At 38.4% G+C, this 20900-nt stretch overlaps 1 protein-coding gene across 1 annotated transcript in view; it reads right to left on the reverse strand.

Annotated features, from left to right (window-relative positions):
- Positions 1-2236: 2236 nt before the first annotated feature.
- The window catches only part of CPA3 (carboxypeptidase A3), a 52066-nt gene continuing 33402 nt past the window's right edge, over positions 2237-20900 (reverse strand). Inside the window, exon 11 of the mRNA XM_070383723.1 lies at positions 2237-2794. Coding sequence (XP_070239824.1) covers positions 2772-2794 — 23 coding nt within the window. The 3' untranslated portion in view covers positions 2237-2771. The remainder of the gene's footprint in view (positions 2795-20900) is intronic.

A 20900-nucleotide genomic window follows, 5' to 3' on the forward strand; every position in this document is an offset into this window, starting at 1 on the left:
TTTTTTTTTTTTTAACACCATGTCAAAGTGGCTTCTGCCTTTGATTTTGCCTTGGTGGGGAGGAACACTTGGACAAAGTCTGAGTTGCTGTAGAAGTAGGGTAGGCATTCCTTGTCCCAGGAGTACATTTTTCTACATTACACTGGGCTGCTCCTTGTGCTGGCTGAAGCCACTCCTTCTATCTTGCAGTAATTCAGAACAGCCTTCTGTCTTTTATTTCAAGGATTTCTTATGTTTGTTTTGGTGTCTTTGGTTGATCTTGGGTGTGAGATCCAATAACTGCCTGTTCACTTTCCTAGTAGGACCTGGAAATGGATCCACCACCCTTTGCTTTTGTTTTTAGGGGCCAACATTTTTTTTTCCCCCCAGCACAAAGTAACATATAATTTTGTCTCATGATTTTATTTTTACCAAGTGTTTAGAATATAAACATAGAATATCAAATACTATATCAAAGCTCTTTATCTGTGTTCCATCCCCCATCTTTAACCATATACAATAACATTTTTTTATCCTGCAAGCTTTTCATATTATTAAATTGAGTGTACTTCTTTTGCTTTGTTCTTTTTATTTTAATGCTTCTAGTGTTTATTCTTAATATGGTGCATAATATTCTAAAAATTATATACTAAAATTTATTAAAGCTGTGTTATGATTAGATTATTTTTTGAGTGTATTTATGTTCTTTTTACTTCTTACTACTAGAGATAAGTATAACATCTTTAAAAATATATCTTTTTCTTTTGATTTATTGGTTTAGATTTATTTTTAGAATGAGATTACAAGGTCCATGGATGTAAAAGCTTTATGGCTCTTCATAAGTATTGCCAAATTGCCCTTCAAAGAATGATGCTATTCTTTGAATGGTTTTCTATATACTTATTCTGATGTATACTTAATTGCATATGCACAGACTTGCTGTATATCACTTAAGACAAATCCTCTTCTGTCTTTTTTACACTATTCTGATTACATTTTTAAGGATACATTAAATTAAAATGGTGATAGACCATCTTCTCTCTTTTTTTTAAACCACTATTACTTCCAAATAGCCCTGTAAAATCCTCTTAATTCTAATTCTAATTTAAGTAATTAGGAATATAAATATAAATTAAGACAATGGGTGATGTTTACTCCCTCAGATTCTACCAATATGGACAGCACGTATTACTCATATAGTTTGAAGTCTTAGATCTCCCAGAAATGTAGAAAATATTTTTTGCAGTCAGTGTTACTTCCAGAAGTTGTCTGAAATTATGACTCTCCCCCTCTGTTTAGAACCATATAAGCCCTGGGGTTTTGTGTCATGTAAGAAAGGGTTGGGAATTGAAAAGAACAGCTGTTAGGCTTCTTTCCAACTCTGAAGCCTGGTACTCAAACTAGATTTAATTTGATCTAGAAAAATGCAAAAAGGTACCATTTTTACACGATGAAGGCCTGCTACTCACACCTGCTATTTTCTTTAAACAGAGACTTTGAGTATCTTGCTTACATTTTTATTGTTCAGTATAATTTATAGGATTCCTGAAATAATTATTGTTAATATGTGGAAAGCACTATTTTAGATACTCTGTGTTAACCCCTGCATTACTTTTTGCTGCATAAAATGTCAAAGATTTGGGGATTTACAATAATAAACATTCCTTTTCTCCCTAGGTTTTCTGTTGCTTAGGTTGGCTCAAGTCTGTGGATTGGGGTCTCGTCTGCTTCACCAGTACCAGTGGCTGTCTGGGGCATGCTATTCTCATTGGAGACCACAGAAATGTAAGTCAGCAGGCCAAACCACACAGACTTATTTAAAACTTCTGCTTGCATCACATTTGCTCACATTCTGTTGTCCTATACAAATCACTTGGCCAAGCCCAACTGTAGTGGGCTGGGATACATACTCTGCCTGCAGTGGGAGGCAGTGAAAAGTCACATGGCAAAGAGTGAGGATGTGCAACTTTATTAGGAAGTGAGTGAAGAATTGAGAGTAATAATCTTGTATATCATAAACCTCAAAGCAGCTGTGTGGATTGTCTATTGTTAACTCACCTTCATCCCTGGCCCTTATATTAAATGTACCGATTGCACTGCATTTCAGGGGTGAAGCTTCGCATATTAATTGGCTTTGGCTGCCATAACAAAACACTATAGACTGGCCAGCTTAAACAACAGACATTTATTTCTCACAGTTCTGGAGGCTGGGAACCTGAGATCAGGGTGCCAGCATGGTTGGGTTCTGGTAAGAGCTCTCTGCTTGGCTTGCTGCCTTTTCACAGTGACCTTATGTGGTGGGTAGAGAGAGGGAGCAAGCTTTCTGGTATCTTTTTATAGGAGCACCAATTCCATTATGGGGGGCCCACCCTAATGACCTTGTTTATTAAATCTAATTATTTCCTAAAGGGACTGTCTCTAAATATCATCACATTTGGGGGTTAGGCTGTCAACATGTGAATTGTGGGGGGACACATTTCAGACCATAGTACCCAAGAGCAATATTTTCTGAAACCCCTAGCCTACTGGGTCAGATTCTGTTAATGAGAAACACTTAATTGGGATATGCAATGTTGAAAATTAGAGGACATTGTCTGTCAGCAGGTGGGCAGGTAAAAGGCAAAGAGCATGAATTTACTTTGAATTCTGGCTACTTTTCCCAATCACTTGCTTTGGTGCGGGGGGCAGCTGAGATGGGCCATCAGCAGAGGTTTTTCCATGATGCTTGTCTTCTCACTTCTGAAAGCAGCGGTTTCCCTGATTTTGTAAGCACTTATTATGTTTTACTGACGTTAAGATGCCATCCATGGTGTCACTAAGAAAGAAAAAAGCTACCATTAAAAAGCTAAAATTTTTTAATTCTGAGGATTTTTATTCCACACTTTGGAAAAAAGATTATTAGACTTTAAAATAAGATTATAAATAAGACTATAAAAAAAGATTATTATTAAAAGATTATTGGACAGCTCTCAAAAACATGTGTGCTAAAAAACATATATTGCAGTTGTACATACATAAAGATGCAAATATGAGCACTGTCAATTTGCTGTTTTTCCTGAAATAACCTTATATTCAGAATTTTGCTCTTGTGAATCATTTTTCTCCATTTAGAGGCCCCAGTATCTGTGTTTTTCCACCCATCAGCATTGGTGACAGATCATTTCTTAAAAGAGTGCTCCGTCATTATCTCGTGTCTTTTTCCTTCCAAGCTGCTAACAACTGCTCTGCCATTCTGGTTGGAGTTAATCTGGATTTTATGTCAACTCATCTTCTATTATATCCTCAAAGAGTACTTGAATGGGCTGGGAGGATTCGCAGTGGTTCAGGTAGGCCACTGGGAATAACTGAGATTCTGTCCTCAATGACCTTATTCTTTACCCATCTTAATACACATTTCTGCAATGTCTCAAGAACTAACCTAATTGATGGGTTGGGTAGATTTTCTGGATAAATCTGTTTGGAGGACTTTGAGCTAGCTCAGTGGCAAACCATTCATGTTTCTTGAGCACATACCATAACATTTTGGGGGAAGAGCTTATTTTTGTCTTTATAATTTTGCAGTTTGCAATTAAATATGAAACCCATGGAATGTACAACAACAAGAGTGAACCTTAATGTAAACGAGGACTTTGAGTGGCAGAGAGTATCAGTGTTGGTTCGCTGGTGGTCATAATGTAACCTTGGTGCAGGGTATTGATGAGCGAGGCTCTGCATGTGTGGGGGCAGGAGTTATATAGGAATGTTCTGTGTTTTCTGCACAATTTTGGTGTGAATCTAAATTTGCTCTAAAGAATAAAGTCTATTAAAAGTTACGTATAACAACAGCTTTGCCTTCCCATAACAAATACAGTTATTGGCAACTATGCATAGCTTTATAGGTTTAGGTTCCTTTTTTTGTTTTAAACTTTTTATTTTGTTTTGGGGTACAGCTGATTAATAATGTTGTGATAGTTTCAGGTGAACAGCAAAGGGACTCAGCCATATATATATATACATGTATCCATTCTCCCCCAACCTTATCGATAGGGAGTTTGGGATGGACATGTACACTGTTATATTTAAAATGGATAACCAACAAGGACCTACTGTAAAGCACTTGGAACTCTGCTCAGTGTTACGTGGCAGCCTGGATGGTAGGCTGCTTAACCTCTTTAGCACCTTTATCAGTGATAGTGTCATCACTGGAGTTTCTTTAGCATTTTCTGTCTGACTAATAAACAACTAGTTTTATTAATTTCCTCAATTGAATCACATGTTGCTAGAAATTAAGCAACTTCTGTTCCCAATCAGCAAAGTTTCTGACAAATTGATCCTTAGGGCCTTAAGGGTAATCCTGGGTGGTGCATGGATTATTTGCATAAGCTCTTTCATCTCTTCTGGATGATTTGGCCATTTCTCCTGCCTTTATTTCCCTTTTAGTTTGGGTTCCCCTAAAAGCAGAGCCTGAGACAAGGACATGGGTGCATAGAGAACATATTTAGAAAGTGGTCTCTGAAGGCAGGTGGTCTAGGGGCATTAATGTCGCCCCTGGGGACATTTACTGTCCCTTGCACCCCAATTTCCAGGCTTTTCTAGGGAGAAAAGCAGAAGCACACTTATTGTTTTAAAGAAAGGGAAAGAATGATGACGAAGACAGAGCGCTAGCTGCTGGGAGGTGCTCTGCTGCTTTTGTTTTTTTCGTGATACTTGCTAGGCCAAAATGCATAAGGTTGAGACTTAGCATAATCTTGTGACATGTATTCCCCCAGCTTTTGTTCGCATTTCTTCCTTTTCATCACCTGGTTGGGATGGATACTGCCTGTCTCTCCGAAGTGTGTCTACTCTGCATTCTCTAGTTCACTCCAGACCCCTATCGGCCCACCGTCAATTAATAATTTGGCAATCTCACTGTAGAAGTCAGACCCTAGTGAGCCTGGTTGACATGCGTTCATTTAGCAGAGCCTCTTCACTCCTCATCACACTTCTGCACGTCGGATTCTAAACTCTGGTCCCTCCACATAGGCATTGCCATCCCTGGAGACCCTGCTGAAGCAGCCTGCCAGCATTGGTCTTCTCCTTTACTATGGCGTAGATGTGTTAGGTCCTACAGGGAAGAAAAAAGAAGTCTGCAATAGCAGCTGATTTCCAGGAGTATAGCTGTATGCTCAGGAGTAACCCCACACAAGGGGTAGTCAAACTCTGGGAGCAGTTGAGAAGGAGGATGCTCATACAGACTGGAACCTTTAAGAAAATTTCCATAAGGGGCCCAGGTCTGAGCAGTGGTTTTGAATTGGGGCAGTGATGTTGATAAAGACTCCTAGGACACATTCTTTTGGAATCTGGGCCTTTTAAGCAAATGCCATTTTAAAATTCGATCTTATTCCCCTCTGGTCACCACATTGTCTGGTAAGTTAGTTGAAGTCTATAGACCTTACGAGCAGGCAACTTGGTTGTGGGATTGAGGTTTGAATGTAGGTCTGAATGTATGTTTGCCAAAGAGGTTGGTGACTGACCTATTTAGCAGTGTCCTTGGAGAGGCTTGGTGGCTTACTTGTGTATGGAAAGTCTGAATAAGGGTCGTAGATTCAGTGGGACCCATCTGAGCGAGAACCTGGCAGCCTGCTCTTTGAGACAGCCAGATTCCTGGGGAAATTGCTGTCCCTGGCCCAGTGATGACACTGACCAGCTCCTGGGTGGACCTGTACCTTCTGGAGCCAAACTTCCCGCTCTTCATCTCCAGGAAAAAACTGTAACCATTTGCTTTTCCATGGCTATCATGGGATGAAGCAGAGGATCTAAGGGGGCTGGGAGGAGCATTAAACCTTCCCTTTGCTCATTCCTTGTGAGCCTGTGGTGTCTGTAAACTCTCACTTGTTAGGAAACAGTTCATTTGCAAGCTCCAAAGGCCTTGAATGATGTACCACAAGAACTTAGGGTCACTTTTGGAAGGCATTGTGTTTGAGGCTCAGGCTTGGGTTCAAATATTAATGCTGCCCCTCCAGTGAAAACCATGAACCATGGGTAATTCTCTTAGATTCTCTGAGTCTTGATTTCCTCTTTATATGGTGGTTAATTATACCTGTCTCATAACACTGTTGGTAGATTAAATCAAATGATATAAAGTGCCTGGCATGGAGCTCCAGAAATGTCAATTCCTTTCTCATACAGACTATGTGATACCTGAAGCTAAAGCCTTAAAAGTCCAGTTTAAAATTAATGAAAAACTAAGATATTTAATGAATTATTTTAAAAAGAAACACTGTGAGAAAAATATTTAGATTTAAGCCAAGGAATTTTGAAGGTGGAATATAGCCTTATTTCCTAAATGCAGTTATTTTTAGTGACTATTTTATTCATTTTTATATGGAAGAAATATGTCATACAGAAGAGATGGCCTTGGTATAAAGGCATCTGATGAAGTGCAGCTAATTAAACACATAATTTGGTACGGACTGTGTACCCAACATATTCTGGCACATAAAATATTTACTCTGATAGACTGAAGCTGTTGCTCTGAACTGGGTCTGAGTTGTTATTGAGACTGAATGTTTTTAATCTAGCAAATGATAATGACTTCATCACTTCTGACTTTGTGTGTCTGGTTTCAGCCTGGAATGAGATTTTATTGCTGTGCTTTCAGCTTTCTGTAAGAGTGCTTGATAGACTATCTCTGCTGAGTTCCTGTTTTTGAAAAGAACATTAAATACTGGTTAATTTATATTTATATTCAAAAGTCTAAATCTGTGCTAAACATAAGCTAGACTCCTAATTATGAATTTTCTTTCTATTTTCAGTTTTACGTGAAAGCCAAGAACTTGCATAGCACAAAGAGTAGATCAGCTCAAAGTTCCTTTGCAAAGTGCTTTGATATTTTGGTCTTTGCTCTCTTCAATTCCTGATGCACTTATATCAGAAGAAAGGTCTAGTTTTGGTCCTATTCTAAATAGATGTGTTTTTGGGGGGAATCTCCCTAAACCCATGCTTTAACAAAGCACTATTTGGCTTTATTTCAGTTTCAAGAGGGCCTAGTGTATTTGTCTACTTCCGGAGATGCAAGTTCTACTTTAGTTCAACTTTACTTTCCTTGGCTAAGTCTCTGTGTGGCTTTTAGAGATTCTAGACTTCAGATTTGTGACCTCACAAATTAGGGGCACGGAATGAAGAAATTTGCTCATGTTATCTAAAGCTCATGATTTAAGCTGTAAATGTCTCAGGCATTAGTGTTTTAGTAAGGATTGTGGATCAGTTAGTCCAGGGTGGGTGTGGTGCTGAGAGTCTGCATTTTTAACAAGCTCCTAGGTGATGCTAAGGCTCCTGGTCTGAGGACTACACTGAGTAGGAAGTATGTAGCCTGCACATTTTAAAATGTGCCTGCTAGGACTTGAATGCCTGTTGTTCCATTTCTTAGTTCTGTGACTTTGAGCAGGGCATTCAGTTGCTCTGTCTCTCAATTTTGGCATGTGTCAAAATGGTTATTAAAATGATATTTAGCTCTAAGGGTTCACTTAAAGAACAACTGTTGCAGTTCATGTAAAGTAGTTAACACCTAATAGCAAAATGATAACTACTGGTAAATATTGATAGAGATTTTATCTGGTGAAATGTTTCTCAAGAATTGGAGAGGCAGAGGAAGGCATCCTAATATTTATTTACTTTTGCCTGAGAAGTGTTTCAGTGGCCAACTGTCGCAGTTTTCCCAGAACAGTCCTGGTTTTAGCAATGCAAGGCTCACATCCCAGGAGATGTCTTTCTTCTGAGCAAATAAGAGCAATTGGTCACCCATGGCTCAGACGGTAAAGAATCTGCCTGTAGTATGGGAAACCTGGGTTTGATCCCTGGGTCGGGAAGACCCCCTGGAGAAGAGAATGGCTACCCACCCCAGTATTATTGCCTGGAGAATGCCATGGACAGAGGAGTCTGGCAGGCTATAGTCCATGGTGCCACAAAGAGCTGGACGAGACTGAGCAACTAACACTTTCACATCCTTTATATACTTCTTTTGAAATCTTCACAGTAACTTTATAACAGGTAGCATTACCTGAATTTCACAGATGAGCCATGCTAGTAAATGGTGAAACCTCTCTTCAGACCTGCCTTTGAGTCCTTCTTCAGAGTCCTTCTAAGTTCCATTACATCTGTTGTATGCCCAAATGTTCCTGTATTATTAGTCTTTCAAAATATATACAAGAAGCCTATTTGGTTTAGAATAAGATAAAGGAATAAAAGATCGTTAACTTCCGTGAGGTTATTTTAATAAAAAACCAGTAAGTAGTGAATAGAAATACGCTGGACACACCAGAATCATGAGGCTACCCTGATCCCCAGTCTGCGGAAAGGTGACTCATCTCAGAGTCTTGCTTTTTGTAGACCAAATGAAATGGACAGTTGGGTTAAGATGAAACTTAGAGGCAGAATATTTAAATAATCCCGTGAGAGTGTGGGTGTTTGAGGAAGTAGCTGGGGAAAATCTGATTTTATTCCTTTTCTTCTTCCTGACCCTTTTTTCCTAGTCTTCTGTAAAAATGACCAGACGTGTTCCTTATCTTTCTTCATTTCTCTGTCTTTGTAAAAGATTAATTGGAGCAGATTCAATTGAGCTTTGTCCAGTGGCAACATCAAGAGATGCCCGGGCATAAGAAAGTCCTCAGATTATCCCATCGTCCTGTCTGAGCTTTTTATGTGACAGCCAAAGAACCATGTCAGCTGGAGTCCTCCCCTTAGTCTTCCCTGAAACAAATGCTGTTAACTCCAAAAAGACTTTTGCAGATACTGAGCATAGAATTTGCTCAGTTTTACTGTTAAGAAAGCTACTGTTATTGCTGAAGGAATTTTTAACTCCAAACCAAACCAGTTTTCCTCAGTTGGATGTAGCTACAGTGAATCTGGGCCTTGGCAGAAGTCTTATTTTTATGTTCTAAAAATGGATTTGGACACGACTTTAACATAAAAGCATTTAAACATTTAAAAATTGAATACATTAATAAATAAAAATATGATATAAATAATAAAAATATATTGATGCCAGTTATCTTAAAATCTGTAGAATCAATGAAATTTCAAAGGAAGGACTCTATTATACATTTTATTTATGTATATTTTAAACTTTTAATGTATAATGGATTCGAAACGTGTAAATCTTTGTTCAAACACTTATTTACAAACATTTTTTGGAAAGATAGAAAATGAAATGAGACTATTTCCCCCATTTCAACTATTTGATTTCTTTACAATTTTAATTGGTGATAAGACATGTGAGTAAATTACTTTTTGTAAATAAACTGCCCATGTCAATAAAGATCACTATAATTATTGAGAAAAACAGTAATTGAAAGATGAGTTATTTTATTGTAGAACGTTTATAATTACCCTATATGAAGGCAATGGCACCCTACTCCAGTACTCTTGCCTGGAAAATCCCATGGACAGAGAAGCCTGGTAGGCTGCAGTCCATGGGGTCGCTAAGAGTCGGACATGACTGAGCATCTTCACTTTCACTTTTCACTTTCATGCATTGGAGAAGGAAATGGCAACCTACTCCAGTGTTCTTGCCTGGAGAATCCCAGGGACGGGGGAGCCTGGTGGGCTGCCGTCTATGGGGTCACACAGAGTCAGACACGACTGAAGTGACTTAGCAGCGGCAGAGTGTTTTTCAAAGTGTGATTCCTGGGCCAGCAGCATCAGCATTATCTAGAAATTTCTTAAAAGTGAGCATTATTGTGTTCTATCCAGATCTAGTTTCAGAAACTGTGGAGAAGGGGCCCAGCAGTCTGTCCTTTAAACTTCTTAGGTGATTTCAGTACAGGTTCAAGTCTAAACCATTTAGAAGAGTGTCTGATGGGTCATTAAGATGATACACCTTTGGCAAGGTTCAAGAATTAGAACCTAAATTGATGACTCACAAATTTGACAACCTCTTTCTCTCTCTGCCTTCTAAGAATGTGATAACCATAGGACAGTGTGGTCTAAGAAAAAGAATTTGAATTTTAAGTATGAAGGTCTAGTTTTAAGTGACAACTTTTTGTATGCAAGTCACTTAAATACTTGAGCCATTGTTTCTAATACATAAAATGGGATAATCCTAGCTTGTCCCCAACTCAGTCTCATAGAGGAGTTGTGATCAAATGCAAACATGCAAGTGAGGGCAATTTTTAAATTATCCAATGCTATGCAAATGTTACTTCTCATATGATCATTACTGCCAGTATGATTACAATACCCCAGATTTTTCCTTCTCACCTTCCCCCTCTTTGCCCCATTAAATTTGATTGCTCTTGAAATTTGTTTTGCAAAGCAGAGATTAAAAAAAAGAAATGGGAGACTCTTCAAATTAGAAAAGAAACCAGCGTTCTTGCAGTTTCTTTTATATATGAAATGATACATAAGGATTTTTTTCTTTGTTTCATGAACAGTCTTTTAAGCCTTTAATCCACAATGTAAAATGAATCAGTAGCACACTTAGGTGATACCATGGCAATAATAATGCATTTGGAACGTTAAGTGTCAAATTCCCCTCACATATTTCAAAAATTGTTTTACATTTTTCTGGTTTAACCTCTCTTGACACCAGTGAACTTAAGGCTTGTAATTGAAGGATAAGTGAGCAGAAAAGCAGTTCAAGTGATAATATATCCATTTCAATTCCTATTTTCTGGATGGAGACCTTTTATGCTAAGTTCATGTGAGAGTACATTTTTATGACAAAATTATAACCCTCAAATAGATGTTACTCAGGCAGGGTGAGATCTGTCCTGGTATAATGGATTTTGTGACAATGAAATGCAAGAAAGTCTCCCAAAAGCTTTGCCTAAGGAATTTCTGTCAGTAGCCTATATGCTGCCGAAATTTTCAAGATGCTATTATGACTCATTTTTACTCATTATAGAAAAGTGACTTGGTATTTTAATCATGAGATACAATTGTGTTGAAAAAAGGAGAAAGAAGCATAAAGGATAGTCTGAAAAATTGCCATGTATTCATTAGCTGTACTATTTGGTAAATTTTATTGCTTTTGAAATGGTTTTACATAATAAAACCTTCTAATTTAGAAGGTTGAATATATTTGTTTCTCCTAATTTGAGTTTCACTAATAATTTTCTATTTGTCACTAGAGGAATGAAAAGAGGGCATTCTTTGCAACAAGAGGTAATCTGAACTTAAATTATCTAAGTTCTTTCTTCCTGGAGTGGTAGAATACTGCTTCTTCTCTCTTTTCAGTGTTTTTTTTTTTTTTTTCCTTTAGGGAAAGTATGTAAAGTTATCTCATAATATGGTAACATGTGCAATTAAAAATATCACAGCATCTATAAGGACCAAATACTTTTTCTTTTTCTCTCTCTGGTTTTACTGAGATATAATTGACCTAACACTGTGTTAGTTTAAGGTGTGCAGCCTGTTGATTTGATATATACATATATTGTGAAATGATTACCACAATAGGTTAGTTAACACCTTCATCACTCACATAATTGCTTTTTTTGTGATGAGAACATTTAAGGTTTACTCTCTTAGCTTGGAAGTATACAATATAATTTCATTAACTGTTGTCACCATACTATATGTTAGATTTCTAGAAATTATTCATATTAAAGCTGAAAGCTTGTACTCTTTGACCAGTATTTCCCTATTCTCCAATCTCCCATGGCTAGCAACCATTCATTATTCTACTCTGTTTCTGAGTTTGGCTTTTTGTATTTCACATATAAGTGATATATATTATTTGCCTTTCTCTATCTGACTTATTTCACTTACCAGAGTGCTTTCAAGACCATACATGTTGTTACAAATGACAGAATTTCCTTCTTTCTTATGGCTGAATAATACTATTCTTTATCCATTCATCTATAGCTCGACTCTTAGGTTGTTTCAGTTTCTTGGCTATTGTGAATAATGCTGCTATGGACATGGGGGTGCAAATATCTCTTTGAGATCCTGATTTCTTTTTCTTTGTGTCGTGGCCTGGGTGCAGGTTGGAAAAGTTTCCTGACGTGAGACAGAATGAGAGGGAAATAAACTTTCATGGAGAGTGGGAGATGCTGTTAAAGTAGCGAGCCAACTCAAGGGAGAACTGATGTTAAGAAGGGGTCCTTAGTCCACTTTTATACCCAGGGTACAAGGAGTGGGATAGGGGTCTTACAGGTCATTTGCTGATTGGATGAGGCACATAAACTGGGTCGGGGGAAGAGTAAGCCAATTACGTTCTCTCTGTGGAATAGGAGGGGAGATAGGTTATACTGTTCAGTTCAGTTCAGTTCATTTCAGTCGCTCAGTCGTGTCCAACTCTTTGTGAGCCCATGGACTGCAGCATGCCAGGCTTCCATGTCCATCGCCAACTCTTGGAGCTTGTTCAAACTCATGTCCATCAAGTCAGTGATGCCATCCAACCATCTCATCCTCTGTTGTCCTCTTCTCTTGCCTTCAATCTTTCCCAGCATCAGGGTCTTTTCCAATGAGTCAGTTCTTCCCATCAGGTGACCAAAGTATTGGAGTTTCAGCTTCAACATCAGTCCTTCCATGAATATTCAGGACTGATTTCCTTTAGGATGGACTGGTTAGATCTCCTTGCACTCCAAGGGACTCTCAGGAGTCTTCTCCAACACCACAGTTCAAAAGCATCAATTCTTTGGCACTCAGCTTTCTTTATAGTCCAACTCTCACATCCATACATGACTACTGGAAAAACCATAGCTTTGACTAGACAGAACTTTGTTGGCAAAATGATGTCTCTGCTTTTTAATATGCTGTCTAGGTTGGTCATAGCTTTTCTTCCAAGGAGGAAGAGTATTTTAATTTCATGACTTCAGTCACCATCTGGGGTGATTTTGGAGGCCCCCTCCCAATTAAAGTTTCTCACTGTTTCCATTGTTTCCCCATCTATTTGCCATGAAGTGATGGGACCAGATGCCATGATCTTAATTTCCTGAATGTTGAGCTTTAAGTCAACTTTTTCACTCTCCTCTTTCACTTTCATCAAGAGGCTCTTTAGTTCTTCCTCGCTTTCTGCCCTAAGGGTGGTGTCATCTGTGTATCTGAGGTTATTGATATTTCTCCAGGAGGATCTGAAATCCATTAATAGTTACAACATGGGGGAGGGAAAGATGATAAGTGTCTGTTTTTTTCTGTTCCTGCATTCCAAGACTCTCCTTGGTTTTATCTGCTCTTTGGTCCTTGGTTCACCACATGTTGGATATGTACAGAGAAGGGGAATCATATGGTTGTTCTCTTTTTAATATTTTGAGGAACCTCCATATGCTTTCCATAGTTGCTGCACCAATTTACATTCCTACAATAGTGTCCAAGAGTTCCCTTTTATTTGCATCCTTGCCAACACTTTGTTTTCTCTTGTCTTTTTTATAATGGCCATCCTAACAGGTGTGAAGTGATATCTCACTGTGATTTTGATTTGCATTTCCCTCATGGTTAGTGTTGCTAATCACTAATGGAAATGTTGTCTTATTTGGAAAGGTCTATTCAGGTCCTCTGCCCATTTTTTTATTCAATTGATTTTTTTTTTTTTTTTGGCTCTTGAGTTATATAATTCTTTGTATATTTTGGATATTAACTTATTATCAGATAGATGGTTTGCAAATATCTTCTCTATTTCCACAGGTTGCCTTTTCATTTTGTTGATTGTTTCTTTTGCTGCACAGAAGCCTTTTAGTTTGATGTAGCCCCACTTATTTATTTTTGCTTTTTTTGTTTATGTTTTAAATATCACATTCCCAAATCATCATCAAGACCAATCTCATGAAGGCTTTTACTTAAATTTTCTTCTAGTTTTATGGTTTTAGGTTTTATGTTTCAGTCTTTAATCCATTTTGAGTAAAATGGTTTCCATCTGAATGGAATATCTTTTTCTATTCCTTCCCTTTGAACCTGTGGGCAAACTTAAAGCTGAAGTGAGTTTCTTGTAGGCATCATATAGTTGAAAGTGAAAGTGAAAGTTTTAGTTGCTCAGTTGTGTCCAACTATTGCAACCCCATGAACCTTAGCCCACCAGGTTCCTCTGTCCATGAGATTCTCCAGGCAAGAATACTGGAGTGGGTAGCCATTCCCGTCTCCAAGGGATCTTCCCAATACAAGGATTGAACCCAGGTTTCCTGTATTGAGGGAGATTCTTTGCTGTCTGAGCCATTAAGGAAGCCCATCATATAGTTGGGTCTTGGTTTATTATTCATTCCATGTCTGTTGATTATATAATTTAATATAAAATTTAATTTATTTACATGAAAGTAATTATTAATAGATAAGTACTTACGGTGCTAAATTATTGCTTTCTGGCTCTGTTGTTCTTCCCTTGCTCTTTTTTCCCTCTCTTAATGTCTTCCTTTAGAATTGAGGACTTTCAATAGTGGTATGCTTTGAGTCCCATCTCTTTATCCTTTGTATATCTACTATAGGTTTTTGCTTTGTGATTACCATAAGGCTTACATAAATTACCTTGCAGTCTGTTTTACACTGATGACAACTTAACTTTAATTGCATACAAAAACTCTACCCTTTTATTTCCCATATTTTGTTTTTGATGTCACAGTTGACCTCTTTTATATTATGTATTTATTAACAATTTATTGAAGCTGTTATGTTTTAATACTTTTGTCTTTTAATCTTTATTACTAGAGTTCACCATATTAAAGATAGTATTGTGAATTTGAGTGTATACTTGTCTTTGCCAGTGTATTGTATATTTTCATATGTTTTCATGTTACTAATAGTGCCCTTTTATTTCAACTTGAAGAATTCCTTCCACCATTTCTTGTAAGTCAAGTCTAGTGGTGATGGACTCTCAATTTTTGTTTATCTCAGGAAGTCTTTATTTCTCCTTCATCTGAAGGAAAGCTTTTTTGGATAAAGTATTTGTGGTTGGCAGTATTTTTCTTTCAGCACATTGAATATATCATTCTAATTGCTCCTGAACTGTTAGTTTTCTTTGAAGAAATTCACTAATAGACTTATGGGGATTCCCTTGTAAATAACAAGCTTTTCTCCTCTTGCTGCTTTTAAGCTTCTGTGTTTGTCTTTAATATTTGACAGTTTTACTATAATGTGTCTTGGAGAAGATTTTTTTCATTGAATTTGTTTGGGGACAAAGCTTCATGAGCTTCATGAACTAGAATGGGCAAATCTCTCCCCAGATTTTGAAGTTTTCAGCCATTATTTCTTTAAAGAATCTTTCTTTCTCTTTCTCCATTTCTTCTCCTTTTGTGACTCCCTAATTTGCAGATTTCTTTTCTTAATGGTATTTCATACTTCACATAAACATTCACTTTTCTTCTTAATTCTTCTCTGGTTGGATAATTTCAAAGTTTTTTTCTTCTGTTCAAAGATTCTTCTGCTTGATCCATTCTGGTGTTGATGCTATCTATTGTATTTTTTCATTTTATTTATTACATTCTTTAACTCCAGAATTTCTGCTGGACTCTTTTTTTGTGTGTGTGTGATTTCTATCTCTGTTAAATGTCTCATTTTGTTTGTGTATTGTTTTCTCAGTTTCACTGGATTATTTTGTATGTATTTTCTTGTAGCTCATTGAGCTTCTGTTAAACAGATATTTTGAATTCTTTCTCAGATAAACGGTAGATCTCCATGTTTTTGGGGTGAGTTAACAGACTGGTTCCAAATAGGAAAAGGAGTACATCAAGGCTGTATATTGTCACCCTGCTTATTTAACTTCTATGCAGAGTACATCATGAGAAACGCTGGGCTGGAAGAAGCACAAGCTGGAATCAAGATGGCCAGGAGAAATATCAGTAACCTCAGATATGCAGATGACACCACCCTTATGGCAGAAAGTGAAGAGGAACTAAAAAGCCTCTTGGTGAAAGTGAAAGAGGAGAGTGAAAACATTGGCTTAAAGCTCAACATTCAGAAAACTAAGATCATGGCATCTGGTCCCATCACTTCATGACAAATAGATGGGGAAACAGTGGAAACAGTCAGACTTTATTTTTTTTGGGCTCCAAAATCACTGCAGATGGAGATTGCAGCTATGAAATTAAAAGACGCTTACTCCTTGGAAAGAAAGTTATGAACAACCTAAGTGAAGTCGCTCAGTCGTGTCTGACTCTTTGGGATTCTCCAGGCAAGAATACTGGAGTGGGTTGCCATTTCCTTCTCCAGAGGATCTTCCCAACCCAGGGATTGAACCCGAGTCTCCCGCCTTGCAGGCAGATGCTTTAACCCCTGAGCCACCAGGGAAGCCCTGAACAACCTAGATAGCATATTAAAAAGCAGAGACATTACTTTGCCAACAAAGGTCTATCTAGTCAAGGCTATGGTTTCTCCAGTGGTCATGTATGGATGTGAGAGTTGGACTGTGAAGAAAGCTGAGTGCTGAAGAATTGATGCTTTTGAACTGTGTTGTTGGAGAAGACTCTTGAGAGTCCCTAGGACTGCAAGGAAATCCAACCAGTCCATCCTAAAGGAGATCAGTCCTGGGTGTTCATTGGAAGGACTGATGTTGAAGTTGAAACTCCAATACTTTGGCCACCTCATGTGAAGAGTTGACTCATTGGAAAAGACCCTGATGCTGGGAGGCATTGGGGACAAGAGGAGAAGGGGACGACAGAGGATGAGATAGCTGGATGGTATCACCGACTCAAAGGACATGAGTTGGGGTGAACTCCGGGAGGTGGTGATGAACAGGGAGGCCTGGCATGCTGCGATTCATGTGGTCGCAGAGTCAGACACAACTGAGCGACTGAACTGAACTGAACTGAACTGACCTGGAATATTATTGTTTTCCTTTGGTGGTATCCTGTTTCCTTGACTTTCAATGTTCCTTGAAGTTTTATGTTTCTGTCTTCATATTTGAAGTAGCAGTCACTTCCTCCAGTCTTTACTGACTGATTTCAGGAGAGAAATAACTCTCCTTCAGTCCTGTTAGGAATTCTGAGACTTTCTCAGACTTTCTATTGCCTGCTCCATACTTTTTACTACCTCTTATGGCAGAATTTTTAAGCTTGTATACCTTCTCTTGATCCTGCAGTATACCTGGGTGTCAACAGCCTCCCTTTTACTTTCCCAAGAGAAGTGCTCAAAGTTTAAGCTTGTGGTTTCTTTTTGGCCCACAGAGTCAGACCTGCTTTGTTTTGGGTATGTGCTCATTATCTGCTAAAGTGTGTTTTCACTATGATTGGAAGCATACACAGGGAGCTGGCCATGAAATGTGTATATTTGTGTTTCTGTGTGTGTGTTTGTGAAGTGCTTGGAGTAGCTGTGCTGGTTGGGGAAATCTGTGGGCAAGATATCCCAGTGACTCGTAGGTAAGCCTCCAGAATGGAATCTGTGGTGCAGTTGGAATCATTCATGTCTCTTTGATGAGTTCTACTCCCAGATGCTGTTCTCCCAGCTGCTCACTGCTCCCAGCCATGCAGCTCATGACTCAGTATGCTGGATGAGACCAGAGAGAAATGGGCCTTCAGGATAGTGTCCCACATAGGTGAGGGAGCCAAGTGCTCACTCACATACCCTCCCTTTCCTCTGTGGGATAAATCACAGGCCAAGAAGAATTCTCTTAGAATGAGTTGTGGCACCTTCGGGGAAATGTGATGAAGGTGAAGTCAAACTATTCCTCTTCTCCTCTCCAATGTGTCCAATCTTGATTTTTTTTTTTTTTTTTTTTCCGTGGTATATTGGGGCTTCTCCACTGAACTCCCGGGCTTCCATAAAGTAAGTAGCTCGTTGTTCAAGTGAGTATTCTATAGGGACTCCTGGTTTGTGGCCAAGAGGGGCTAGAGCCAGTTCATGGGCCATTCAGGGTCCATAGCTGGTACTGGGGTCTGTATGTCCATTCCCCTTGGCACATGGAGCTGGATTCTGCTGCTCCTACAGAGGCACCTTTGTCCCTGGATGGATGCCAAATTATTGTTGTTGAGGGGGACATGTTAGTGAGGGACATCTTATTGGCCATCTTGGTAATGTCAGTCTCCATATATTACATTTGAACAAGCACCAGCTTAGGGTCAGAACAACTAGGGAAGCTGTAGGTGGCACTTCAGAGCAGGGAGACATTCAGGCCACCTATTATAACAAATGCATTGGCATGCTATAATTATTTTGTAAAATTTCAGGACATCTAATTTACTTGTTTTTGATAATTGGAAATGTTTTATATTTTCCAGCTATCTAATATACATTTATGTATTTTTTCTGAATATTGTTTAAAAAAGCAAAGGAGAAAGTCAATAGTAACAAACAACTACAAAAGAGATGAAGTTGCTATGCAAACTCTGAGATCCCTGGATTGGAGTTAAGTTTTACTTTTATGTGTGCATGTATTTTTCAAATTATGTTGGATTTTGTTTTCAGTTGTGCTTATAAACTTTTGAGGATCAATAACCCTTAAATTGGGCTTCGTTGGTGGCACAGCGGTAAAGAATCCTCCTGCAATGCAGGAGACATGAGTTCTGTCCCTGGGTTCGGAAGACCCCCTGGAGGAGGAAATGGCAACCTGCTCTAGTATTCTTGTTTGGGAAATCCCATGGACAGAGGGACCTGGCATGCTACAGTTCATGGAGTTGAAAAGAGTTGGACATGACTGAGCAACTGAGCACACAAACTCACACGTAGCAGTTTATAAACTTGGGCACAGTTTCTAGGTGTTATTACTTCTTATAGACATTTGTATAAATGAGTATTCAACTGAGATTATTTACTGCTACTGCTTTTTATTATTTGTGTCCTGGGAAATTAGTATCAATTTAATACTACCATATTTCATTGTAGGTTTTTGGCATGTTCTCTTTTAGAAAAACTTTCATTTATATTTTCTATGTTAAAGGCAAAAAGTTAGTTTATAGTACTGAGAACCAGGTGGTGAAATCAACAAGTTCTCTGTCTTTGATCTTTTCCCATGTCTGCAGAAACCCAACATTCATCCATTTGAATGACCAGCATAATTTAAACACTTAGTAAGAACAAGTCAGCAGAACCTGAGAATAAAGAGAACTTGTACATTTTCAGTGATCTCCTGCAAGTTTCTTTGGGAATTTCATCTAAAGAAAATCAAGCATAAATGTTTGTTTTAAGTGAGAAACAAACTCTTGTCAGTAAGTCTCATATTTATTTAGCCAGTGAGTACTTATGTAGCTGTAGAATGTATCCAGCGTGTTGGGGGTGGGGAAGATACTTCTGTTATGGCTCTTTTTTTTAAAAAAAAAGTTTATTTATTTATTTTTGATTACACACAGGCTTTCGCTAGTTGCGAGTCGGGGCTACTCTCTTGGTGAAGGCTTCTCATCGAAGAGGCTTCTCTTGTTGCAGAGCATGGGCTCTGGGGCACAGGAGCTCAGTAGTTGCAGTTCTTGGGCTTAGTTGCCCAGAAGCTTGTGGGATCTTCCTGGACCAGGGATCGAACTTGAGTCCCCTGCATAGGCAGGTGGATTCTTAACCATTGAACTACCAGGGAAGTCCCTGATGTGGCATTTTAAAATCAGTTTGAAGTCATAATGCCCATTGGAAACAAAAATTTACTTGCACTGCTAAAAATAATCAGTAAGATATTTCATTTTCTCTTGTAATGAAGACATATGTCTCAGCTACTAGATCATTGCCATAAAAATGTTCAAAATAGGAAACAATGTTTCTTGAGTGAATTTGGTGGTATGAACACTAGAATAGGAATGATAATTTAGAAGATTTTTTTTTGTGAGACATTGTCAAGAATACTTTAAGAGACAGCTCTACTTGTAACTTGGATACACAGTCATTTTACTGATAAATGAGAAATGACAAGGGAAGAATCAACTACTGACTACTCAAATTTTCCATAAGTACAATGAAATTTTAGTTTTTAAAATTTAATGTAGGTATTTTCTTCACATATTTGTTTTTACAATTCACATGAAGTCAAGCAAATATCTAAGATATCATGCAAAAGGTATTTAATTAAGAAATGAATGATCTTGTAAGGATTTTTTTATTTTTTGTCACTCAAATGCTTTCTGTCTAATTGAGAAAAGAAATATTAAGCTATATTAAGGTTCAAATAAAATGGTGAGTAAAACTTTTGTGCCTTTTATAAACTGGGTGAACACTGGATGATATTCAACAATTGGGATTATCTCTCTTATCTCTATTACCTGCTGCTAAGTCGCTTCAGTTGTGTCTGACTCTGTGTGATCCCATAGACGGCAGCCTACCAGGTTCCGCCGTCCCTGGGACTCTCCAGGCAAGAACACTGGAGTGGGTTGCCATTTCCTTCTCCAATGCATAAAAGTGAAAAGTGAAAGTGAAGTCGCTCAGTCGTGTCTGACTCTTCGCGACCCCATGGACTGCAGCCTACCAGGCTCCTCCGTCCATGGGATTTTCCAGGCAAGAGTACTTGGAGTGGGGTGCCATCGCCTTCTCCATCTCTACTACCTTAAGGCCTAATAGAATTAGAAATATTTTATGTACATTTTAAGATTATGATTTCTTTCAGTCCTTTATCAGCTGAGTAAGTGTGAATGAGTGTGTAATTCTCATATGGCAAATTTAATGGAACACATTTACATTCCTGTGTTCTGAGCCAGTTTTGAATGCTAAATATTTAGGTATAGATATTATATTTTTTATAAAGGACAGTTTAGTCTTATAATCAGGGCTTTATATTTTATCTTTTTTTGTCTCTGTCGCATTTTCCTCCTCTATCTGTAGAGTAATTTTATTAGTTTTATATAGGTTTCCCTATATAGGTTTTAGCGGAGAAAGCAATGGCACCCTACTCCAGTACTCTTGCCTGGAAAATCCCATGGACGGAGGACCCTGGTGGGCCGCAGTCCATGGGGTCGCTAAGAGTCAGACACGACTGAGCGACTTCACTTTGACTTTTCACTTTCATGCATTGGAGAAGGAAATGGCAAGTGTTCTTGCCTGGAGAGTCCCAGGGACTCCAGTGTTCTTGCCTGGAGAGTCCCAGGGACGGGGGAGCCTGGTGGGCTACCGTCTCTGGGGTCGCACAGAGT

Source organism: Bos mutus, chromosome 1 (assembly GCF_027580195.1).
Source record: "Bos mutus isolate GX-2022 chromosome 1, NWIPB_WYAK_1.1, whole genome shotgun sequence".
Lineage (NCBI taxonomy): Eukaryota > Metazoa > Chordata > Mammalia > Artiodactyla > Bovidae > Bos > Bos mutus.